The 21,526-nt window shown below is 34.9% G+C and overlaps 1 protein-coding gene across 4 annotated transcripts in view; it reads right to left on the bottom strand.

The window, feature by feature from the left end:
* Positions 1–21,526, bottom strand: part of GRIA2 (glutamate ionotropic receptor AMPA type subunit 2) — a 150,085-nt gene that overhangs the window by 25,925 nt on the left and 102,634 nt on the right. For all 4 annotated transcript variants that reach the window (XM_072724918.1, XM_072724917.1, XM_026008060.2 and 1 more), the window contains 6 exons: positions 13,680–13,847; positions 13,323–13,427; positions 12,528–12,638; positions 10,866–11,072; positions 9,994–10,364; positions 5,187–5,385 (listed from right to left, as the gene is read on the bottom strand). In XM_072724918.1, coding sequence (XP_072581019.1) covers positions 5,187–5,385; positions 9,994–10,364; positions 10,866–11,072; positions 12,528–12,638; positions 13,323–13,427; positions 13,680–13,847 — 1,161 coding nt within the window. The remainder of the gene's footprint in view (positions 1–5,186; positions 5,386–9,993; positions 10,365–10,865; positions 11,073–12,527; positions 12,639–13,322; positions 13,428–13,679; positions 13,848–21,526) is intronic.

Genomic DNA, 21,526 nt, shown 5'->3' with positions numbered 1-21,526 from the left:
GATATTGGTTAACAACAGTATAGTTTAATGGATTATCAGACTAACTTTACCATCTGAGAATGGAATAATTAACTTCACTATATGAGAAGAATACTTTTATTTTGACAATGTTCTAGAATCTTTTTCTTCCAAAGTCAGCATAATTAAAGTAGATCACTTATTCAGACGGTATACCCTGGCCCTCATCCTTCCAGAGAAAACCAGAGCAAATAAACAGATTGCAGTCTGGGGAATTTAGGATAGGTATGAAGTAGTACTTATCTGCAAGTGATAATTGTGTTTCATGGATTGACTAGTGAATGACAGGTCTATTTATAAAGCCATTTCCTATCCCCCAAAGCTATGTTTCTATAGGAACCTAATGCATATAGTTCCTATAAAATCATTTTCAGACTCATCTAATTCAAGACCTGTCCTCTTTTATTGAGAGAAGAAATTGTCAAAATGTGAAACTCTAAAAATAGTGGTTTATAATTGAAAGCCTAATTCTTTCTTAATTATAGGTATGCTACAGTGGCACTATAATTAGAGATGATCAGTGCTCCAAAATGAGTCAGACTTTATCATTCACTCTGTAAAAGAATGTACATGAGTTTCATAGCAGAAAACCCTGAAAAATGAAGATGCAGGGTCTTTCCCCCTATACCTCTTGGTGGTTACAAGATTGTCTCCATTTACTGTCACTCTCTAGCAGAAAAAAGTAAGTATTTCATTCATATTTGTCTTACTGGTTATCACTAATTTTAAATTAGAAAATTTAGAGCTGCAATTGGAATTCTGAACCTGATGCACATTTATGGACTTTACTAAAGTGATATTATAATAACACAATTCATTAAGTTATTTACCTGAAATCTGAAAATACCTTAGACTTAAACTGGGTAACTCATATCATCTTAGGACAAAACAGATAGGTCCCTATAAAGGGGATAAAATATTCATCTTATAATTTTAAATAATGTGCTTTCATCCCAACAAAGATACACTTTTAGGAAACATTTGTTATATTCAGACAAAAGACAACAAACTATTTTTCATTCCTTAGCTAGTCCTATATCTTTAAAATTTAGACAATGACCTGGCTTCTCAAATCAATTTCTCCAATGACTAAATCTAAGGCTCTTGATGTGATAAAAACAAAAAACTGGCTTGACAACCTTTGGAACAGTAGAAAATTTTTACTAATATAAATAAATAAGATCCCTAGTTATAAACATTGTAATAAGGAAAGAGTTTTCAACGAAGCCAAATTAAGCCATATTCGGAAACATAAGATAACTGTTAGAACTTTAAATACTAGCAAATGGTAAAAATGGTAAATATTTCTCTTCCACATGTAATTAGTTGTCTTAGATCTCAAAGTAAGCACAACAGATGGCCAGGGAACAAAGCATACGAGTCTTCAGTCAAACTTCAGCCCACTCCATCTAGATCCCCTTTCCTGACAGACCAGGCACCATGATAATCAATCTGCCAGCTTTCACTCTGTCCTGAATCCACCTTACAGGAGCCCCAGGCATGCCTAGTACTAAAGGACAGTTGAGAGAGAGGATGGCCCAAGATGTGTGGTGCATATTAATTTTAGGAATAGAAACAGGGAGGATTTTCTGTGTAACACTTTCCACCAGAAGCTTAAAAATTCAACCAGACTACAGCTAACAGACAAATTATCATATACCCTCGGATTTAAGGGTTATGAAAGAATATGAAAGAATGTTAATGAAAATCAATTATATTTTGCTTTTATAATGTCTATGAATCGGCTTCACCTTACTCAATACATTTTACATAACACTCTAAAGAGAAATTCTTTTTTTTGGAAAGAGAATCTCTTTATTCGATCTTCCTATACTACTGCTATCAACTTTCTGTGAAAAGGTATGAGGCATGATGAATACAGCTGGAAAGCCACAGCATCCTAGAAAATATTTTGGGGAGTCAAAAACTAAAATAAGATTCTCCTCACTATTAGCATCATGGCACCCAATTCTCAAACACTAACATGGTTAGCAAAATTATTCAAAATTACTCATGAGTTAGCAGTACCCTTTTATTTAATCCAACTCTGAGAAACAAACCTTTTGTATCTGTAATTTCTCAAATTACAATAAATGTAAATAATTACCTTTATTGTCATAAATGTCAATGGGAGAATTAACATGACAAGCTCCTTTCCACTTTGGTGATGTGTGCTGTTACATGATGTGATGATGTTAGCTTCCCTTTACTGGCAATCAATATTAATACAATAAACCGTGTGGCCTGTCAGTACTTTGGAGTCCATGCTCTTCTTCTAGACACGCATAAGCTGGCTGCAATGCCATATGCATTTAGAGCTAACCAAAGTTGATTCATCAACAGTTCCTTTGGAAGGGATGTCAAGAGGAATTGTGAAGCCCTGCCTGACTTTCTACCATTATAATTCTCTAATACCACACAAGCAAACATAGATGTAACCAAAACTGAGCCTGGGCACAGCAGCAAAATAAATCCAAAGACCTCTCTCTGCAAGTTAAAAAGAAAAAAAAAGGGGGGGGGACATTAAAAGAACCCTAGAGAGTATAAGAGCTCAGCACACTTATTAGCTGCTGAATTTGGTCAAGTCCACAAAATTATCTGAGCTTTGGCTTAATAATGCATATGCAAACAAAAACCACTGACATGATTATCAGGGAGAAGTATTGTCAGATTCAAAAAGATAATGGGATAAAGAGGATGGGATATCTAACACGATGGAATATTACTCAGCCATAAGGACTGCATGGGAATAATGCTAAGTAGAATAAGTCAGACAAAGACAGATATCATACCATTTCAATTATATGTGGAATTTAAGAAACAAAACAAACAAGCAAACAAAGAAAAAAAAAACAGACTCTTAAATACAGAGAACAAACTGGTGGTTGTGGGGTTGGGGGCAATGGGTAAAGTAGATAAAGGGGACTGAGAAAGCACTTGTCGTTATGAGCACGGAGTAATGTAGAGAACTGCTGAATCATTTTATTGTACACCTGAAGCTACTATATATAACACTGCATGTTAATTATACTTTAACAAAAAATAAGCAAAGAGAAGGATGCCTGGGTGGCTCAGCAGTTGAGCATCTACCTTCAGCTCAGGGTGTGATCCCGGGGCTCCAGGATCAAGTCCCACAATATGCTCCCTGCAGAAAGCCTGCCTTCTCCCTCTGCCTATATCTCTGCCTCTTTTCTCTGTGTGTCTCTCATGAATAAATAAATAAAATCATAACTAAATAGATAGATAGATAGATAGATAGATAGATAGATAGATAATGCATAAGTAACTGCTTTGGGAAGCTATGCTAATAGAAGTTATCAGTTTGCCTAATTACTCAATATCACTTCCCTATTACTTTGGGAAGGGTAAGCTCCACAATCTTACATTGCCAAATGGCACACCACAATTACATTGGCAAGTGTATATACATAGTGACAAATACACTGCATATTGGAACATGGTCTCCATGGAATTAGTGCACTGAAACACAAGAATTACAGCATTTTTTTCCCAGAGTCACCTAGCCTTCTCATCGTGTCTACTAGGGCACGTGAGTATACCGACCATGAAATCTTAGCATCTTGATTATTACATATATGTTTCTATGACTGACTGAGTAATGGTATACTGCAAAGCTCTGGAAATGTCAATGTACAGTTGATAAGAGTACTTGGTATTGCTGTTGTGCACACAAGCTAATGACAGTAACTCAACATATATACACTAATCTGTAAGACAGTGTCTAGAAACAAATAAGATTATTTTAACTAACATTGAGTAGCACTAATAAGTAAACCATGATATATAGCAGGTGCCTTTCTTCATTCACCTATTTCATTTACTTCAAAGGAAGAATATGAATAAAATATATAAATACAATAAATCCAAGTCCTACTAGTATACAAATAATAAAAACTGCTTCAAAATACACTTCTAATAGAGAATCACACACTATTCTAATTTAATAGGTCCACTGTATGATCAAGTTAGAACATTTGCTCCTTTAAGAGTATTTATATGCATATTACATATATGTTCATAAATTAAAACAAGTTTTCATTAGTAGCAAATCTGTATTATAACACTCATACAGAAAACTGCATTAAAATCAAAGTAGTTGCCTATTGATTGATTACACTTCTGTGGTTAAATTGCTGTGCTTAAAGAAAGGATCAAGGTCCTGCCCTCCCTATACATACTCAGATTATTATGTTATCAGCTATGGTCTGCTCCCTCACACTTGTTCTCCTACCATATTTCAGCTCAGCTGAAGTATCTGGAAATTGCCACCAGAGGCAACGTGGATGAAACAGTCTTCAAAATATACTCTCCTACTTCAACTCGAAGTTGAAGTCCTAATCCTAATTCTCACTAGATGCTAGATCTCACTCAAGCAAATTCAGATGCATTCAAAGATTTTGTTGTATTATCAGGGATCACTGTACGTTTTATATATATATTGGCTTGAGATCTAAGTTTATCAGCTGTATTTAAACTTTTTAATAGAATGAGTTCTTATATAGAGAAAATAGTATAGTGAAAGAAAATTATACGGACATCAGGTTTTTGGGCTTGTCCTATAAATAAATACTGTAAGGCCACAATTTTTTTTGAAAAGTAAAATATGCTTAATAGACACGTTATAATTATGCCATTTTAAAAGTTAGGAAGTTGAAGACCTTTGTTAGCCTTTCCTTCGAGAGTTTTTAAAAAATTCAGAATTTTCACACATTTATATGATCTCTCTCCTGATACAGAATTAACATAACGGATTTTAAAGTGAGTCTTCAAATGTAAACTATGTAAAATATATGACAGTCATGCTTATTTAAAATTTTAAAGAAAACACACTTTTGAAACAAAATTGAAGCAAAGTATATTTTAGATTATTATTTTTGAAACATTTTTTATGAAGCTATAATTCTATTGTAATGTTGTGTTTTCCTCCTAAGGAGTTAGGCAAGAGAAAATAGAGATGGAGCTGAGGATAGGGATGGAGAAAGGAGAGGTATAGAGACAAGGTCAAGAACAGAAACAGAGTTAGAGACAGACGGGGGTCACTACATGGTACCTTTGTGTACAGTACAGGAGGGAGTGAGGAAGGACAAAATTTAAAATGGTTACATTTTAAGATCAAAATCAAAAGTTAACAAAGCAGAATCTCTTACCCTGAAAAACTCTTTAGTGGATCCAGAGTCTAATGTTCCATAAGCAATCTCTGTTTGCTTAGAAAGATCCTCAGCACTTTCGATGGGAGACACCATCCTCTCTACAGTCAGGAAGGCAGCTAAGTTAGCCGTGTAGGAGGAGATTATGATCAGGGTAAAGAACCACCACACACCTCCAACAATGCGCCCAGAGAGGGATCTAATAACAAGTATGAAATGGATTTGTAAAGTGAAATGAATGACCTAATAAAAAACCAAGTTAGCAGTATTATGCAAATATTGACTTATATGGGCATATTTAACTTTTTACTTTTCAATATATCTGCTAATTAATAGAACTAGAAATTATTAAGCATTTTGGGTAAGGAGTACAGAGTAGCTAAATTTAATAAGCTACCTAGAGGCCAAAACTTTGGATTCCTCAGATTCCTTCATAGTTATAATACCCAAATCGTCTATGGTATGAAATTTCATAATGAAGCAATTTCAAGAAATGTGCAAATAATCCTGCCAATGCCCATCCTACTGTTCATTCTTGACATAAGTAAATATGAACAAGAGAATTTAAGATCACTCGTAAAACTCACAATAATGCTGACAAACAAAATCAAGTATTAAAAATAAAAGAACATGCACCATAGATGTAGCTCTAAACAGAAGAAACCCTCCCTTTAATTTAGCCAATAAAGTTCCAAAACCCTCAAAAAAGTCCCAAATTTCATTGAGTTTTTGTGTGTGCAAAAACATAGGTTTTAGATACAGTGCAGGATAGAAAAATGGGAAAAAATGACACAATAAACAAAGGGGTGACACAAAACATATTTGTTAATGAACAAAAATCTGAGGCTTCATGGCATGGACTGCTACCACCCTGTTCCTCTGTGCCTCCTGCTTAAGAAAAAAGAAAACTCAAGGAAAACAAAATTAGACATTTAAAAGTCTGCCAAGATACAAATTCCTAATTTGCAACATAATAAAATAACAATATTTCTTTGACCATAAATTCATATGTAAAATACTTTTTAAAAGCTTAATAGATTCCTAATTATGTACTTTGAAACTTAGGTAGATCTGTAGATATGGAAATAGATACATAGTCTATTATTTTGAAAGATTTGGTGGGATTCTACATATAAGAAATTTAAGTAATTTTAACAATCTAATACAATAACATTTTGGGTTAATAACTGTTATGCCCAAAAATTAAACTTGCTACAGTGAAGAGGTAACATTTCTAAAAATTTAAATTACAAATGTTTGGTAATTTATGGCCTAAAACAGACCTCTTGACATTTTACAGTAAGAAATAACACTTTTTGATGAAACAGATACTGTATCAAATGATTGGGTAATATTTGTAGAACAAACTCTTCTAGAGGTTAAGAAAAAGTGGGAAGCTAATTTAAAAGTAAAGATTTTTTTTGATAAGAACATCTATTGCTAAAAGTGAAAGAGAGACAGCAAGCAAGGAAAAAGAATATAATTAAGAGTCTTATTCATAGTCTCTGAGAGATGCAAAGAATTAAATAAATATGACTGGATGGAAAAAATTAACTACTCTCTTATATCCCAAAAAGGATGTTAAATACATTTTAAATTTAAGAAACCTCTTGTGTAGACACAGCCACTCTCAAAATGTTCACTATTTATTCCATAACAATGGAAGGTATAATTATAGGACATGTATCCCGTATTTAAGAGGGCAGCTGAAATCCCATAAAACAAAACCGACTTCTTGGTAATTGCTTTGACATTATACACTGCATGGTAATTGGCAGTGTATTTCAGAATCATTTTTATAATAATTCTGTCCCACTTGTAAATTAAACACAAGTTAAAGACATAAGCTGTTCTCTATTCCATGGCTTATGTCAGATTTAATGAGCTTAAATATGCCAATTTATTTAAAGTTTCACAAGATATCTCAAAAAATTAGCTGCACTTATACATCATTCAAAACAGAAAATTCTTGAGCAATTTATTACTCATTCATAAGTGTTTTCAAAGGATCAATTAATGTTTCAGAAAGAGTTCCTGAGAAATTTTATGCAGAGGGAAAATTCAATTTATGTCTTACAGTGAGAGACAAAAATGGTTTCCCTAATTAAAAACAAACCTTCACCTCCCTGAACCTGCACTCATGGAGCAAATAAACACACATGCTATCATTTCTTTATTTTTATTCTACCGTTTCTTTTAAATCTCTATTAAATAATTGTTTTAAGAATGACATTTTTATGCATTGGAATCCTTTTGAGATATTAGGGAAAAAAACAGAGGCAAGCAGGAAAATAAAAGTCAACTTTATAGCATTTTTGCTCTCACAGTTTCTGTGATTCTAGGCTTCAGACAACTATAGTTAAAACACTTGAAACTTAATTTCAGAAAAATGACTGATTCAGTTCAATAAATCGTTCCAGATTAAAATTTAAATGTCCCATTAATATTAATAATATAGTTCCATACCATATTCTACTTGAAAAGAGGTGATAAATATCTTTCAAAATATTTAAAGAGCATCTCAAAGTGATCTGTGTATTTCATGAATCATCATTATCATCATCATCATCACCATTATTAGATACTAGGCTTCTCTATTCTTCTTTTCTAACCTGGAGTAACCAGTATTTCATTGTAAAAAAAGATAGTTTGGTTTGTTTAAAAAAATTATGAAATCTGCCAATATTATGCAGTGTGTTCAATATTTAAACACACAATACAGAATGAAAGATATGTACACTTAAAATTTTTTTTTTAGCAAAGCGAACTTTGCTCATATATATTCTGTGGCAAAAAATAAATCAGTTGATAACAAGGAAAAATATACTACCTGAAATCTATTTATCTTACCAGGAAATAAAAATTATAAAAATTATTATATGCAAAATTGTAGTAAGTCATGACTCATGAATGAAATCAAATTCACAGGAAAAAAAGGCCATATTTTACTAAACGGGCTTGTGGAAAGTTATGTCATGGTGGACCTTGGGGTAACACAGATTGTTAGATGTGCCCTCTGCTTCAGGCCTTATTAATATGTTTTCTGTTCCTTGACAAGCACTGGACACCAAAACAACTAACTCAGAGCCATGATGCAGGAGGAGTAAGGCAAACAAACCTAAGAATCCATCTACAGGAACCCAGATCAATAGATCTTACTTTATAATGATTCTCATATACTTCTCCTCACTTACTCAAAAGGCAGAGCATAGTTAATGTTACCCTAGGATAATTGCCTTATATCTCAGGATTAAAGTAACGTTACACTTCAGTAGCCATTGTACCCAGGATAAATAATTTTATTATTATTTATGGACCCAAATATCCTCTGAGATCCCGATTTAGTTAGTATTTTCTCCCTCATTATTAGAAACTTCTCTTTATCTTAACTTAAATCAGATAAACTAAATACAGAGATAAACCTATGAATGTCATATGTTTTGTCAGAGCTCATCATAATTATATATATAATATTGTTATATATAATATTACTATGTATTTCTGTAATGCTCTGTACTCTATATTAAAATTATTATATAAAAAAATAAAAATAAATAAAATTATTATACATATATGCCATGCAAATACCATTGGCATATTTCTGATTCAGTGCAGTTCCATAAAGAAGTCACAGGGAATTAAGATTGTTTAGGTCCAAATAATTCATAACAATGCGTCCTACCAACAGAAAAGTAAGCCATTAATCATTTCTGCATACACGATACATTTAATTTATCTCACTGGGTGGAGTATACAACACTATAAAAGACAAATTTTTGAGTTTCTCATATAGTTTTTTGATATTAATCAGTTATCTCCAAAGTGCTCAAAAACTAACAATATAATGAAATAGGATTAGAAAAGCCTTCCCCTTTACTAGTTATTAAGATATCCCATAGAATCAAAGGAGAGTAATCAAACTTAGATCAAAATGTGTCAGTAGACTCTAATTTAGGCTTTAAATTTGAAAAGATAAAAAAAATAATAATAAATTTGAAAAGGTCACACTAGAAAAAGCATGATTTATTCTTCTGAAGAGCCAGATATGGCTATCCTTCTTATTCATGTATGTAACATGAACAAAGGCAAAATATGATTTGTGAGATATTCATTATATTTAGGCATCCTAGTGCAGAAACTAATATATCATTATGAGACTAGAGGTGCAGAATTTTATTTTATTATGTGTGTGTATTGCTATTCAATTTGGCACAAGCTGCAATGAATCAGTCATCATTATTACTCAACTATGTATTTCTAAATACTTGGAAGACACGTTATCATATGTTCCCTTTAATTCAGCAACCTAATCTTTAAAAAAAAAAAGCAAATTTTACAATGTCTTTCTGATATCATTCACATGAGCTAATAATGGGAAAATAAAAGAGATGGGATGTGTGCCAATGAAGTTCTGTAAACAAGTTGTTGCTTTTGTAGTTAATAAGTAATGTTGCCCATTTTCCCATATACAGGTCTGTGGATCAACACACAGATGACTGTAAAATGAGAATATGCAGCAAAAACACGGTACCCCTCCAAGAAGGCATGGAATGATAGGAACCTTATGCATTTTATAGCCTCTCCATGGTGTGTATAATTTCACCAGAAAATACATGATCAACATTCTTAGAACATTGCTCAAGTATTTCACAGACTTATGCCAACGGTAAAGGTCTGTCCTTAAGAGTCTTAAACTGCTTGGACAGGTAGTCGGCAGCTGTTTAGTTCTTTATAGTGAATTCATAAACACCATGAATATCTGCTTGAGACCTAAAATGCACAAAGTTGAAGCAGGTGAGTAACCAACCTTGGCGAAATATCGCATCCTTGCTGCATAAAGGCACCCAAGGAAAACCAGAGACTATTAAAAATCCCAAATTCATTAGTTGATTCACTACTTTGTGTTTCTCTTCCATCTTCAAACTCCTCAGTGTGCCACTCGTAGGGGCTAAATCTGCTGACCAGGAATAAAACTACACTGACCCCAATGTAGGCAAAAACAATGCACATCCAGATCTCATAGGCTAAAGGATCAAGAAATGAAAACACTCCTGGTTTGGACTTCTGAGGCTTCTTGATCATGATAGATATCCCGAGGCTCATAAAGGGCTTTGAGAAGTCAATCACCTCTTCTCTCACAAGGGTAATAGTTAATGGAGCAATTGCAATGTCAGCTTTCTGTAAGGGAAACAAATGAAAGTAATAGTACCCAGAGTCACGGTCAGAAAGGAATCATGGTTACATTACATGGTTACAAAAGGGAAGGAAAGGAAATTAGGAAAAAGTCAATATTTATTTCCCTGCTGGAATCCCAGTAAAGAATAAGCAAAAAAGCAATTTGTTCCCCGAATATTCCTCCTTTTTATAAATACACAGTCCACCCATTTGACTTGATGATGATAATTACATCTCTACACTGCATCTATGCCCTTGTAGCCTTTGAACAATGCATATGGTTCATATGCTTCCAGACAGATAGAATGCCTGTCTCATTTAGTATGTCTGTTTGCTTCTGACTTTATCCTTAATTTTCAGATGTTCACAAGGAAATATGATAGTACTCTTTGGGATTGTGGGAAACCAACAATGTCAGATATAGGAACTTTATAGGGAAGGGAGGCATTCTGTCAACAAGAGCTCAAACTGAATGACTTTATCTGGGAGAAGAGCTATACTTACCCCATATACAAGTTCTCCAACCATCCCATTCCAAATTTTCGTGTCAGCATCCCTGGCCCCATACTTGCCATCCCCAACAATTGTCAACTTGTACTTGAACCCACAATGTTTGGCGATTTCTGCAGCCAAGTCAACACAGTAGCCCTCATAACGCTCATTGCCTTCAAGCATTTCATGGTTTTTCTTCATCATAACATATGGAGATTCCTATATGGAAAGACAGTGCTTTCATTGATTTAAAAAAAAAAATAGCTGTGTTAACTACTCTCACTGAATCAAGTCTTCTGATTTAATTATTACCTATTAGCCAGAGAAATCATAGAAGAAGAATGATGGAAAATATCAGTAGAAAAAAATTAAGCATAATGCTTTTGAAAAAAAAATGTCTAGCATTGTATTTCATTAATATGGCGTGTACCTAGCCATGCCAAAGTAAGCAAGAAACTCAAAAGCATAAACTGTTGGCATGTCCCTTTGTCATGTTTGTTGACTCCTAGAGGTTAGGATGGATTAACGCTGCTTAACATCTGTTTTATTCAACTCTGGATCCACCACACTCTTAATCTAGGTTAGGACTATGCTGACCTCAAGAACCAGCATTCACCCAAAACCCTGTGGATTGCTGCTTCAAGGATAAGGTTCATGTGGAAATCAGGTTCATAGGCAGTAATGGACAGACTACAAGAATCATTAACATGGTGATGTATTGATGCTACCCTCTGAGACTTCATGTATCACTTCATCTATGAGATACAATATCCTAGAATAATATTACAAGGTTGGAGAGTAGCTTCCCCCTGTAAATATAAGAAAAAAGAAGTATGAAAATGATACAGCATAGCCCAATATTCTCTATCGGAAAGTGGTATCAAGCATACTTGAGAGTTCAGCGAAATAGTCCCTCTCAATGGCATGATTGAGGCAAAAGCCCTCACATGTCTAGATTACGCCTATTAAGATATTTCCAAATGCCAACCAATGTTTTTATCCAAATCCCTATTAACTATCTCTAATTTTCTTCTCACTACATAGTAAAATAAAATACAATTATTTTGTCACAAAATCATGCACTGTTAGTGAACCCCATTTCCTCCATCTCACTGCACCAACAACTTGCCACAATGATCTACACCTACCTTCCATCTCTCCAGAGCCTACATGGTCAAGATTCAGTTCAATTTTGTCTCATTCATTCAGAGCTGGCTATGTGCCAACAACTGTGTTGAGATTTTGGGGTTAAAAAGAAGGAAAATCATCCTTATCTTTAAGGAGTTCATCTTATAAAGAAAGAGATGTTGCCAACATTATTAATACATGTAAAGATACCAGAATTGCATGGGAAGTGAAAGGTAAAGCAAGTGAGGAAATACAAGGAACGCTCTTCCAGACTTTTCCCCAGTTGTTCACACTTGCGGACGCACCAGTGCATGAATTATCTGTCAAGCTAAATTTCAGTATTGAAGAGGATAGGAAATATTTTGGATGCTTTAGCTAATGCCTGTGTAGTCCTTTTGATGGAGTAAATATGCTATACATGATTAAACAGTGCAAAAAGCAGCACTACATTAGTTATTATCCTAAAATACAAAATAGCAATGCCAGATGGCAGATATTTTTTGTAAGAAAAACTGCAGTAAAGCATAGGCATCCATAGCTTATTACCAAAATTGTAGTGACAACAACAGTCTTATTCTCAAGCCCGGAAGTATCGTTTCCAGAAGGGAGCTCAGTAAGGGTAACAACCATTTTGTCCACTTCACTCCAGTATCCGATCTGAAAAAGGTTACAGAAGATAGGCACATGGAAAAATGATCTTTCTATTAGCCAAGCACTGAATAACTTCAAACTCATGTATGAGTCAAAAATTATATCTACATTAACTAAGTTTCTTCTTAACAAAGACGTATCTTCTATTTTTGTGACTCTACCAGAAAGAGGGGTTATAAAAACAATGAAACAGTAGCAATTCTTAAAAACGGCTTGTCTCTTCATGTTCACTTCTCATTATTTTCCCAGGGAAATTTGTTTGGTAGTGAGCATACAGAAATAGAAATGAAATCCAAGCAATGGAATTTTATCCATAACGGGTAAAAGAAACATGTCGAATTAAGATATTAATGCATATGTGCACCAGCTATGTTTTGTCTTCTGAACCATAAACTGTCAGTGATAGTTCCTTTTCTTATCATTAAACTTCTTATACCTCAATCAAAAAACAAAACAAAACAAAAAACAGTTCTGCACACAGTTGTTTAAAGATTACATTTCCGTATTACTTACCAGAAATGAATGGGTTAAATTTAGAAAAAATAATTAAAAATACATCTGTTTCTTGAAGTAGTTAAGCTCGACCTATGTGAACATACATTTCCAGGACTCTCTGGAAGAAGAGGTGATGGGTTAGCTAACTCACCTCCTCGCACAGAGAAAACTGCCTTTAGATCACTAATGATTTACCTTCCGGGGCCCATTAGTTTTGAGTTCCATGATGTTAATTGTGTAGTTTATCCTTTTCCCGTTCTGGTCAAATTTTATATTTCCTGAGAGACCTTCAACCTGAACCTGACGAGGAATTGGGAAAGTAGCACAGTTATCAATTTACTCGAACCAAAGATACAAACTGTACAGATTACTCTCACTGAGCTCAAGTTAAGAAAACTACATGTATAAGATTTCTTTTCATGCTCCAACCTACCTCTGTGCCATTAGGAAATAATATTCACTTTACATTAAACATAGCAAGGAGATGAACTTAGAGGGGGAAAAAATAGTGTCCACTGTGATGTAAATTCACAAACATTTGGAGTGACTAACCTGTTTGAGGGCCCTTTCTATTTCTACACCTTGTCCCCAGGGGACTGCTGGGTTTGCGAGGCAATCTCCTGCATTCCCCCTCCGGGAGATCTCAATTCTCTGCTTCCGTAGGTTGCGGAAAGCTTCAGTCATCACTTGAACGGCGTCATAGGTCAGAGCAGAAGTATACTGAAAAGCATCACACACATTTCATAAGAATAGGAAAAAATCCAGAGACTGACCGCACACTGGCCCTCTGGGCTGCAGCTGGCCACCATACAACACCATATCCACAGTCCAAGAATCCAGACACAATTCCTGCATCTAGAAGTCGAAGAATCTGAGGGGGTTGGGGGTACAGAATATTGGGACTGTGGAGCATCCTCTTGACAATAAGTATTTCCTATTATGTTTGTATCTTAGCTATCTTGGGTGAGACCTTTCATAATAATTGTATATTTTCTTTTCGAACCAATTTCTTGGTAGAGCATCGCTTTATGGCCTGATCTGGGGTTCTAGGAAATTATCAAATTTACAAATAAATCTTCCTCTGCTAACGAGGTATTCATTTGGCAATAGGGAAAGAATATTGATTAGTTGAAGTCTCTAATTCTACTTCAGTGATGCTCACATAGATCTGCAATAGTCTTTGAAATGTTTGTTTTTAAAGATCCCCTAGGTGGTTATGGTAATCAAGAAGAAGAACCATCAAATTTCATAATTTCTTTTTTTTAAGATTTTATGTATTTATTCATGAGAGACACAGGGAGAGGCAGAGACACAGGAAGAAGGAGAAGCAGGCTCCATGCGGGGACCCTGATGTGGGACTTCATCCTGGGACTTCCAGGAACATGCCTTGAGCCAAAGGCTCAACCACTGAGCCACCCAGGTGTCCAAATTTCACAATTTCTATGCTACCTTCATACTTGGACAGTCTGTGATAAAATAACATTGGTACCAAACTTATGGTATTCAAATCCCAGTGGGACAGCAGTAGGATTATTACAGGAGCTAGGGGCCAAACAGAATAAAAGATTGTCTAAGAGTATGAAGCATTGTCAGTGCCTGGATAGGCATTATTACATGCATGTATGTATACCACCATGTGCCAAATGTATCATGCTGCTACTGTTAATGATAAATCACATTTTTACAAAAAAAGTTTTACATAAAAACTCTAACAAATATGGAGGAAATTTCTGTTCTTGAGCATTTTTCAATCTCTGGGCAACAAAAGTTCAGTGACGCTGCACAAAAAATGCAATATCATACTGATTTTATGACACCCTAAAATTCTTAACCACAAATCCAAAATGGGTGCTTAGTTTTTCCAAATCATCCTCTCCTTTCTTTAGTCACTTAGTTCTTCCACTCTCAAAAATGACTATTTTATACCTTCTCTTTTCTTCTGTCCTCAAATACCTACAGCTCTGCACATTCCTCTTTCTCGGAGTTCCTGCTGAATATCTTGCCTACATGTTACCAAAAAAATAGAAGCCTCCAGACAGACATCCTTTATCTTTCAACCATGAAGCTGCCAAGATCACATTCTCTCTGTTTCCTTCCTGAGTTGATGACACATGAGGTGGCCAAGCTGCTACATGGGGACAGACACTCCAACAGTGCACCAATGCAGCCCCTTGAATCTTTCTAAGGACATTTCATATACAGTTATGCCCTCAATATTCTGCATCAGCTTTTTTTCTCTCTCTACTGGGTCATCTTTAGCACTTCAAATGTTGTGATATCTCCTGCCACAAATAGAGATAGATGATGATGGCAGATGATAGATAGATAGATAAATAGATAGATGATAGATAGATAGATAGATAGATAGATAGATAGATAGATAATAGATAGATATAGATAGATGATAGATAGATGATAGATTATAGATAGATGATAGATGACAGATGACAGATAGATGACATCTATCTAGATGACAGCTACAATAACTGCTTCTTAGGTTTACTTATCCTTCCAATACTCACTTCTTTTTTTTTTTTTTCCTGTTTCCTTCATTAGAAAATTTAAGAATTTACTAAGCTTGTCATTCCACATCAACTTTCCTTGCTCTAAGTGGTCTCACTCAGTTCATGGCTTTAAATTACATGTATGTGCTCAAACATTACTTCTGCAATGATGTCCTTCCTGCCCAGCATGGGTCCCAGTCACTCCCCTTCACATGACCTTATTTATTTTCTTCATAGTCTCTACCAGTATCTGAATATCATGTTCATTCTTTATTTCTCTATTTCATCTCTCTTCCCCACTGGAATATTTACCCTAGGAAAGTAGAAAACTCATCTGTCGCCGCTGAATTCTCAGAGCTCAGGGCAGGGCCAGACACATGGAAAAGACTCAGGAAGGAAGGAAAGAATGCAGGCAGGGAAGCCAGACACCTTGATATGGACCCTATCTTTGCAACACAATTCACGTTCTCTTCCAGTCTAATGAAAAGATGTATGAACAGATCATTTCAATATGCCTATCATAATGTTACAAATCAGTCTGATGGTAGATAGATGTCAGATTTATCCTTTTAATAGAGAGATCTTACAGTAAGGCAAATGAAAGATAGTTTATGTAGTATGAATCATCCCCTCCATGCATCCAGAAATTTTATAAGCCTCCATTTTTCTAATACTAAAACAGCAGTGTGAGCTTATCATCATTTAATCTTTGCATATATTAGTTTAGTTGAATCACTTTCATTTGACCATATGAATGAGTCAAATTTGATGGGAAGATTGGTAGGAATAAGAAAAAGAGAAAATGATTTTGAGGTCGTGTGCACTGAGTGCTGTAAACTGTAATAAAATATTCATATTTACCTCTAGGTTTTCTTACTGTCTCATGTGATACCACTTAAGCAATGGAATTGCAGGCCTATATGTGAGTCCACTACATATTCAGATTATACCCCAGATGGTTTCATTTGAGTCTCTCACAGATATCTCAATGAGACACATCTAAATAAAACCCATCACCATTTTTTCCAAAAAATCTGTAACCTTTCTCTCCAAACTGTACATGAGAGAAATTAGCAAAATATAGTATGTGACAAATCCATCCACGTTTCAAAACAACCCACATTTCTGAAAGTGAGAAGAATGTTTAAAATATATACTTTCTGCTTTAAGAATGTATAATGCCATTAAAAAGTGATACTAATAAAGGTTATATAACAATATGAATAGTCAATTATAAAATTAGTGAAAAACATTATTACAACTAAATTAAAAAACACCCTCTTTATTGATTAATCAGTGGTAAAAAAAATAGTAATATCCTTTGAACAGATAGGAGAAAGAAAAATAGACAAAAATTGTTCTAAAAATAGGGAGGAAGCATACATGATTATATTTTTTCCCAAGTATTCTTAAATAATCCTGTACTGTTTTTTTAAGAAAAAATGTATTATGGTAATCAAGACATTGTTTAAATCCTATCTACCTAAGAAAATATCTGGAGAAGTAAGATAAGACATCAGGATTTATCTGCCATACATGGATGTTTGTTTCTATTCTCCTAAGAGAAAAAAAAATGTGATTAATTTGCTTTCTTATTCAGTAATTAGTTCATTGCCAATGTAATTTTTAAAATAAAGTCTAGGTCATTGAATAGGAAACAGAGCCTAAATTGAATAAATTGGATATTTAAAAAAAGTACTGCAGTGCACATTAAAAAAGTCATGGTAATAGTTAAAAGCCAAAATCTTCATTGAGTCAGCCGCTCACATTACTATGAGAAATCTATAAAGCCATCTGCTAAATGTTTTAGAGGTCTATAAATGTTGGCGAACTACATTAAAAAATAAGATTAGGTTGAATGAACTAAAAAGCACTGAGGTCCATGCAGCATGTTACAATTATGATGCGGAGCATGAGCACACTAGGAAGAAAAATCCTTTCAACCTTTTACAAATGTTCAAATGTTCAAATTTAATCAAGTCTCCAGCCTATTATTGTTTTAAATTAAAAGTCACAATCATAGAAACACAATTCTGGACTGAGAGAAAATAAGCAGACACTGTATCCAGAGTTCTTCTTTGTTTATGTTCTACACATGTGGCTCGTTTAGTTTTCCAAACAAATATATTCATATTTTTGATTGGAGAGTTGGATGTTTCAGTTTTATTTTTCCATTCACTAAACTAGATGTAAATTAATTTGAAGGGAACATGATGGCAATGTAACTATCTCCTTCTTTGAAAACAAATGCATCATCTCTGCCCCGATGTTTATGTTCTGTGAAATCCCTCAGCTGAGCTGGAAATTTATAATTCAGTGGGGGGGGGGGCATTATGTTTTGCAGTGCTGTATCACAATCGCATCATATCCACACTTTAAGAAGAAATCTGGGAAAACATTTTTATGGTCCATTTTCCAAAATCATTTTTATTCCATTTGAAATGTATATTTATTGGGACATTTTTCTAAAACAAAATGAAATATGCATTTTAAACATGTTTGTTATGCCCAACAGTCATCAGACATTATTCAATAATATGTTCCTGTAATCACTGGAACCAGGAAACAGTATTCTGAGAGCCAAAAAAAAAAAGGGGGGGAATGAAAAGAAGTTCTATGTACACTTAGAATTTAATGAACATATAAAAAGGATAAATAGGCTATAATGTAACATTTTATGGGTCATTATTATGACAGCACCTATTCCTAAACATATGTTATCTGCACTGTGCTAAAGTAGAAAACATCCAAAGAAAAAGGACCAGACTCTAGATATTATAAAAGTGCTAAAAACTTACTAGGAATGGCCACTTTCCAAATTTTCCTTGATACTTGAAATTGAATTGTATCCACTTTAGAAAGCATTGAACATATCATCAGAAGACAGGGCCCAAGCCCTGATTTTATCATTTACTGCTCAATTGCAAGGAACCTGACCAATGAAATAAGAAAAGCAATGCCTCTTCTATGTCATGGTAGAATTGGAAAAGCTGGTGAAGAAAAAAGAATTTATGTTGACCTAGTTCTCTACATGCCAAACTTGAGCTGGTGGTTTCCTCATAAGTCTTTTCTATTTTTTTTTATTTTTTATTTTTTTCATTTATTTATGATAGTCACAGAGAGAGAGAGAGAGAGAGAGAGAGGCAGAGACACAGGCAGAGGGAGAAGCAGGCTCCATGCACCGGGAGCCCGATGTGGGATTCGATCCCTGGACTCCAGGATCACGCCCTGGGCCAAAGGCAGGCACCAAACCACTGCACCACCCAGGGATCCCCTCATAAGTCTTTAAAAAAATTCTATGCAATGAATATTTTTGTTCCAGTTTTATAGATGAAGATTACAAGTTAACAAGCTACATTTCGCCCAGGGTCACAAAAAATTAAGGTGGAGTTTGAATCCAGACCCCTGTGTTTCTGGGGCAATGATGGTAATCAACCATTCTGGTTTGCCAGGTACTATTCCCATTTTAAGCAGGAAGTCTGCAGTCCCAGGAAACTCCTCAGTACTGGGCACACTGGGACAGTGGGTCTCCTTTTCGGCAAACACCACATCAAACGAGTACAGTTACAGGAAATGAGAAGCCGCATGGCTGCTTAGAGCTTGTTGAATATGTGCCCTTTGAAACTTCACTGCACAAAGTCCCAATATATTCACAGAAACTCAACATCAGTGGAGCAACAGGAACTCTCATTCACTGCTAGTGAGAATGCAAATGGTACAGCCACTTTGGGAGACAATTTGGCAGTTTCTCACAAAACTAAACATACTCTCACCATATGATCCAGCAATTCTACTACTTGGTATTTTCCCAAAGGAGTAGAAATCATGTCCACTCCAAAACCAGAGCACAGATATTCATGGCAGCTTTATTGCTAATTGCTGAAACACGGAAGCAAACAGGATGTCCCTCAGCAAGGGAAGGGTACATCCAGATAATGGGATATTGCCTCTGCTAAAAATGAGTGAGCTACCAAGCCACGAAAAGACATAGAGGAAACTTGAATGTGTATTACTAAGTGAAGGAGAGCCAATCTAAAAATGCTACTTACTGCATGATTCCAACTACATAACATCCTGGAAAAGAAAAAACTACAGAGACAGTAAAAAAGATCAGTATTGCTGGGAGTGAGAGGAAAGATGAATACGCAGGGAATGGAGGATTTTTAGAGCAGTGAAAATACTCACTATGAAATTATAATGACAGAAGCGTGTTATTATACATCTGCCCCAAACCACAGAACATACACTAAGAGTGCACCATAGGGTAAACTACGGACTTTGGGTAATTATGACGTCAATGTATGTTCATCAGTTCTAACAAACCAATCACTCTGGTGAATGAGGCGGATACTGGAGGAGGCTGTGCAGGTGTGGGGGCAGAGGGATATGGGAATTCTTGGTACTTTTTGCTCAATGTCCCTGTGAACCTTAAACTGCTCTAAAAATGTTAAATCTTAATTACAAAATTTTAAAAATCAACTTGGTTAGTAAGCACACAGGCCATATCATATTTCCAAGGGTGAAAAAAGCCAGTTCCATTGGCAAGAAACCAAAATGAACATCCTTTATTATTCTTCATGAGTAATAAAAATAATTTTTAATCCACTGTGAAGAAAGACTCTTTATGTGAAAGGAATACATTAAAAACTACATATTTTACCTAAATTATTGAGGCTGGCTACAGACTCTGTTTGAAGTCTTGCTTAAGGACTAAGACTTTAATGTTCTGAAGCTTTGGATTCACTTAAGCACTCACATTTTCAGATAAAACTAATTAGATTCATCCAGATGGAAAAAAAAGAACCTCACATCAAAACATTATCTGGCTTTGATTCACTCATCCATAGGTAGAGAGTTTCTTAGAGGCAGATCTTTTATTTTGTTGGTTGCATAAATTCCTCCCCGGCTCTCCCCACTTCCTAGGACTCTTCTACCAGAGTGAAAATTCTTTATCTTTTATAATCCAGGAAAAATAAACAAATACGTTCCAAGACATTTTAGGATTTAACTTCGATATCTGGAGTTCAGAGATGAGTGCCTGTAGGTCACTACAATTTTTGAGAGACAGGAACCATTTAAGATGTCACAGATTCAGCAAAAATTAGAATTATTAGTGTATGTTTTCTTAAATGCCTAAATTAGCATTTCACATAATCATGGCATTTGAGACTTGGGAGAAATTTTACATACCATCTAAACTTATTCCTTTTACAAATAAAGAAAATGTGGAAATGAGACGAACCCAGATACCCCTGCATTCATTATCACAAATAGTAGGAATGTCTTTTTACTTTTGGTGCTATAATATCCATTTAAGTAATACAATATACTATTTTTTCAATTACCTTTTATAAAAATTTTACCAGTATCAAAAATTTAATTTATGGGCTTATTTCAGCCATTTACATAATTCTAAGCCACAGAACATAAGAAACTAAACAAGTCAAAGCTCTAGGTTGTTGTGTGGCAAAATACTTTAATATTCGGATTAGGGGATGCCAATGTGTCAGCAGTGCCTATGGTCAGTTAAAATGTTCAAGAAGCAGAATTAATTCTATTAAGCCACCAGGGTACTATATAATGCATGGCGCTAATTAGTGAACTGAAAAAGATTATGCTATTTTTAGACAGGCCTACTACTGACTCTCTTAGGACAGCAATTAAGAAAGTTTGGGTCTTGTGCTTTAAGTCGTTTCCTGATCGAAATGAGATTCTGGTGGGAAAACTATTACTTAAAGCGCCACCGAGGTGTCAGTCACGTATTATTGTTGCATTCCTTAACATCGGCAGAACAGCAGAACATCGCAGACACAGAAGTTGAACTAAGGTTCAAATTGTCGATGTGAAGGGTAGAATGGATAATGATAATCTTGCAAGTTGCTGAAGACACCGAAA

The sequence above is a fragment of the Vulpes vulpes genome, chromosome 10 (genome assembly GCF_048418805.1).
Source record: "Vulpes vulpes isolate BD-2025 chromosome 10, VulVul3, whole genome shotgun sequence".
In the NCBI taxonomy this organism is placed as follows: domain Eukaryota; kingdom Metazoa; phylum Chordata; class Mammalia; order Carnivora; family Canidae; genus Vulpes; species Vulpes vulpes.
Note: the sequence above shows the minus strand (reverse complement) of the source record. Positions and strands in the feature narration are given on the sequence as shown.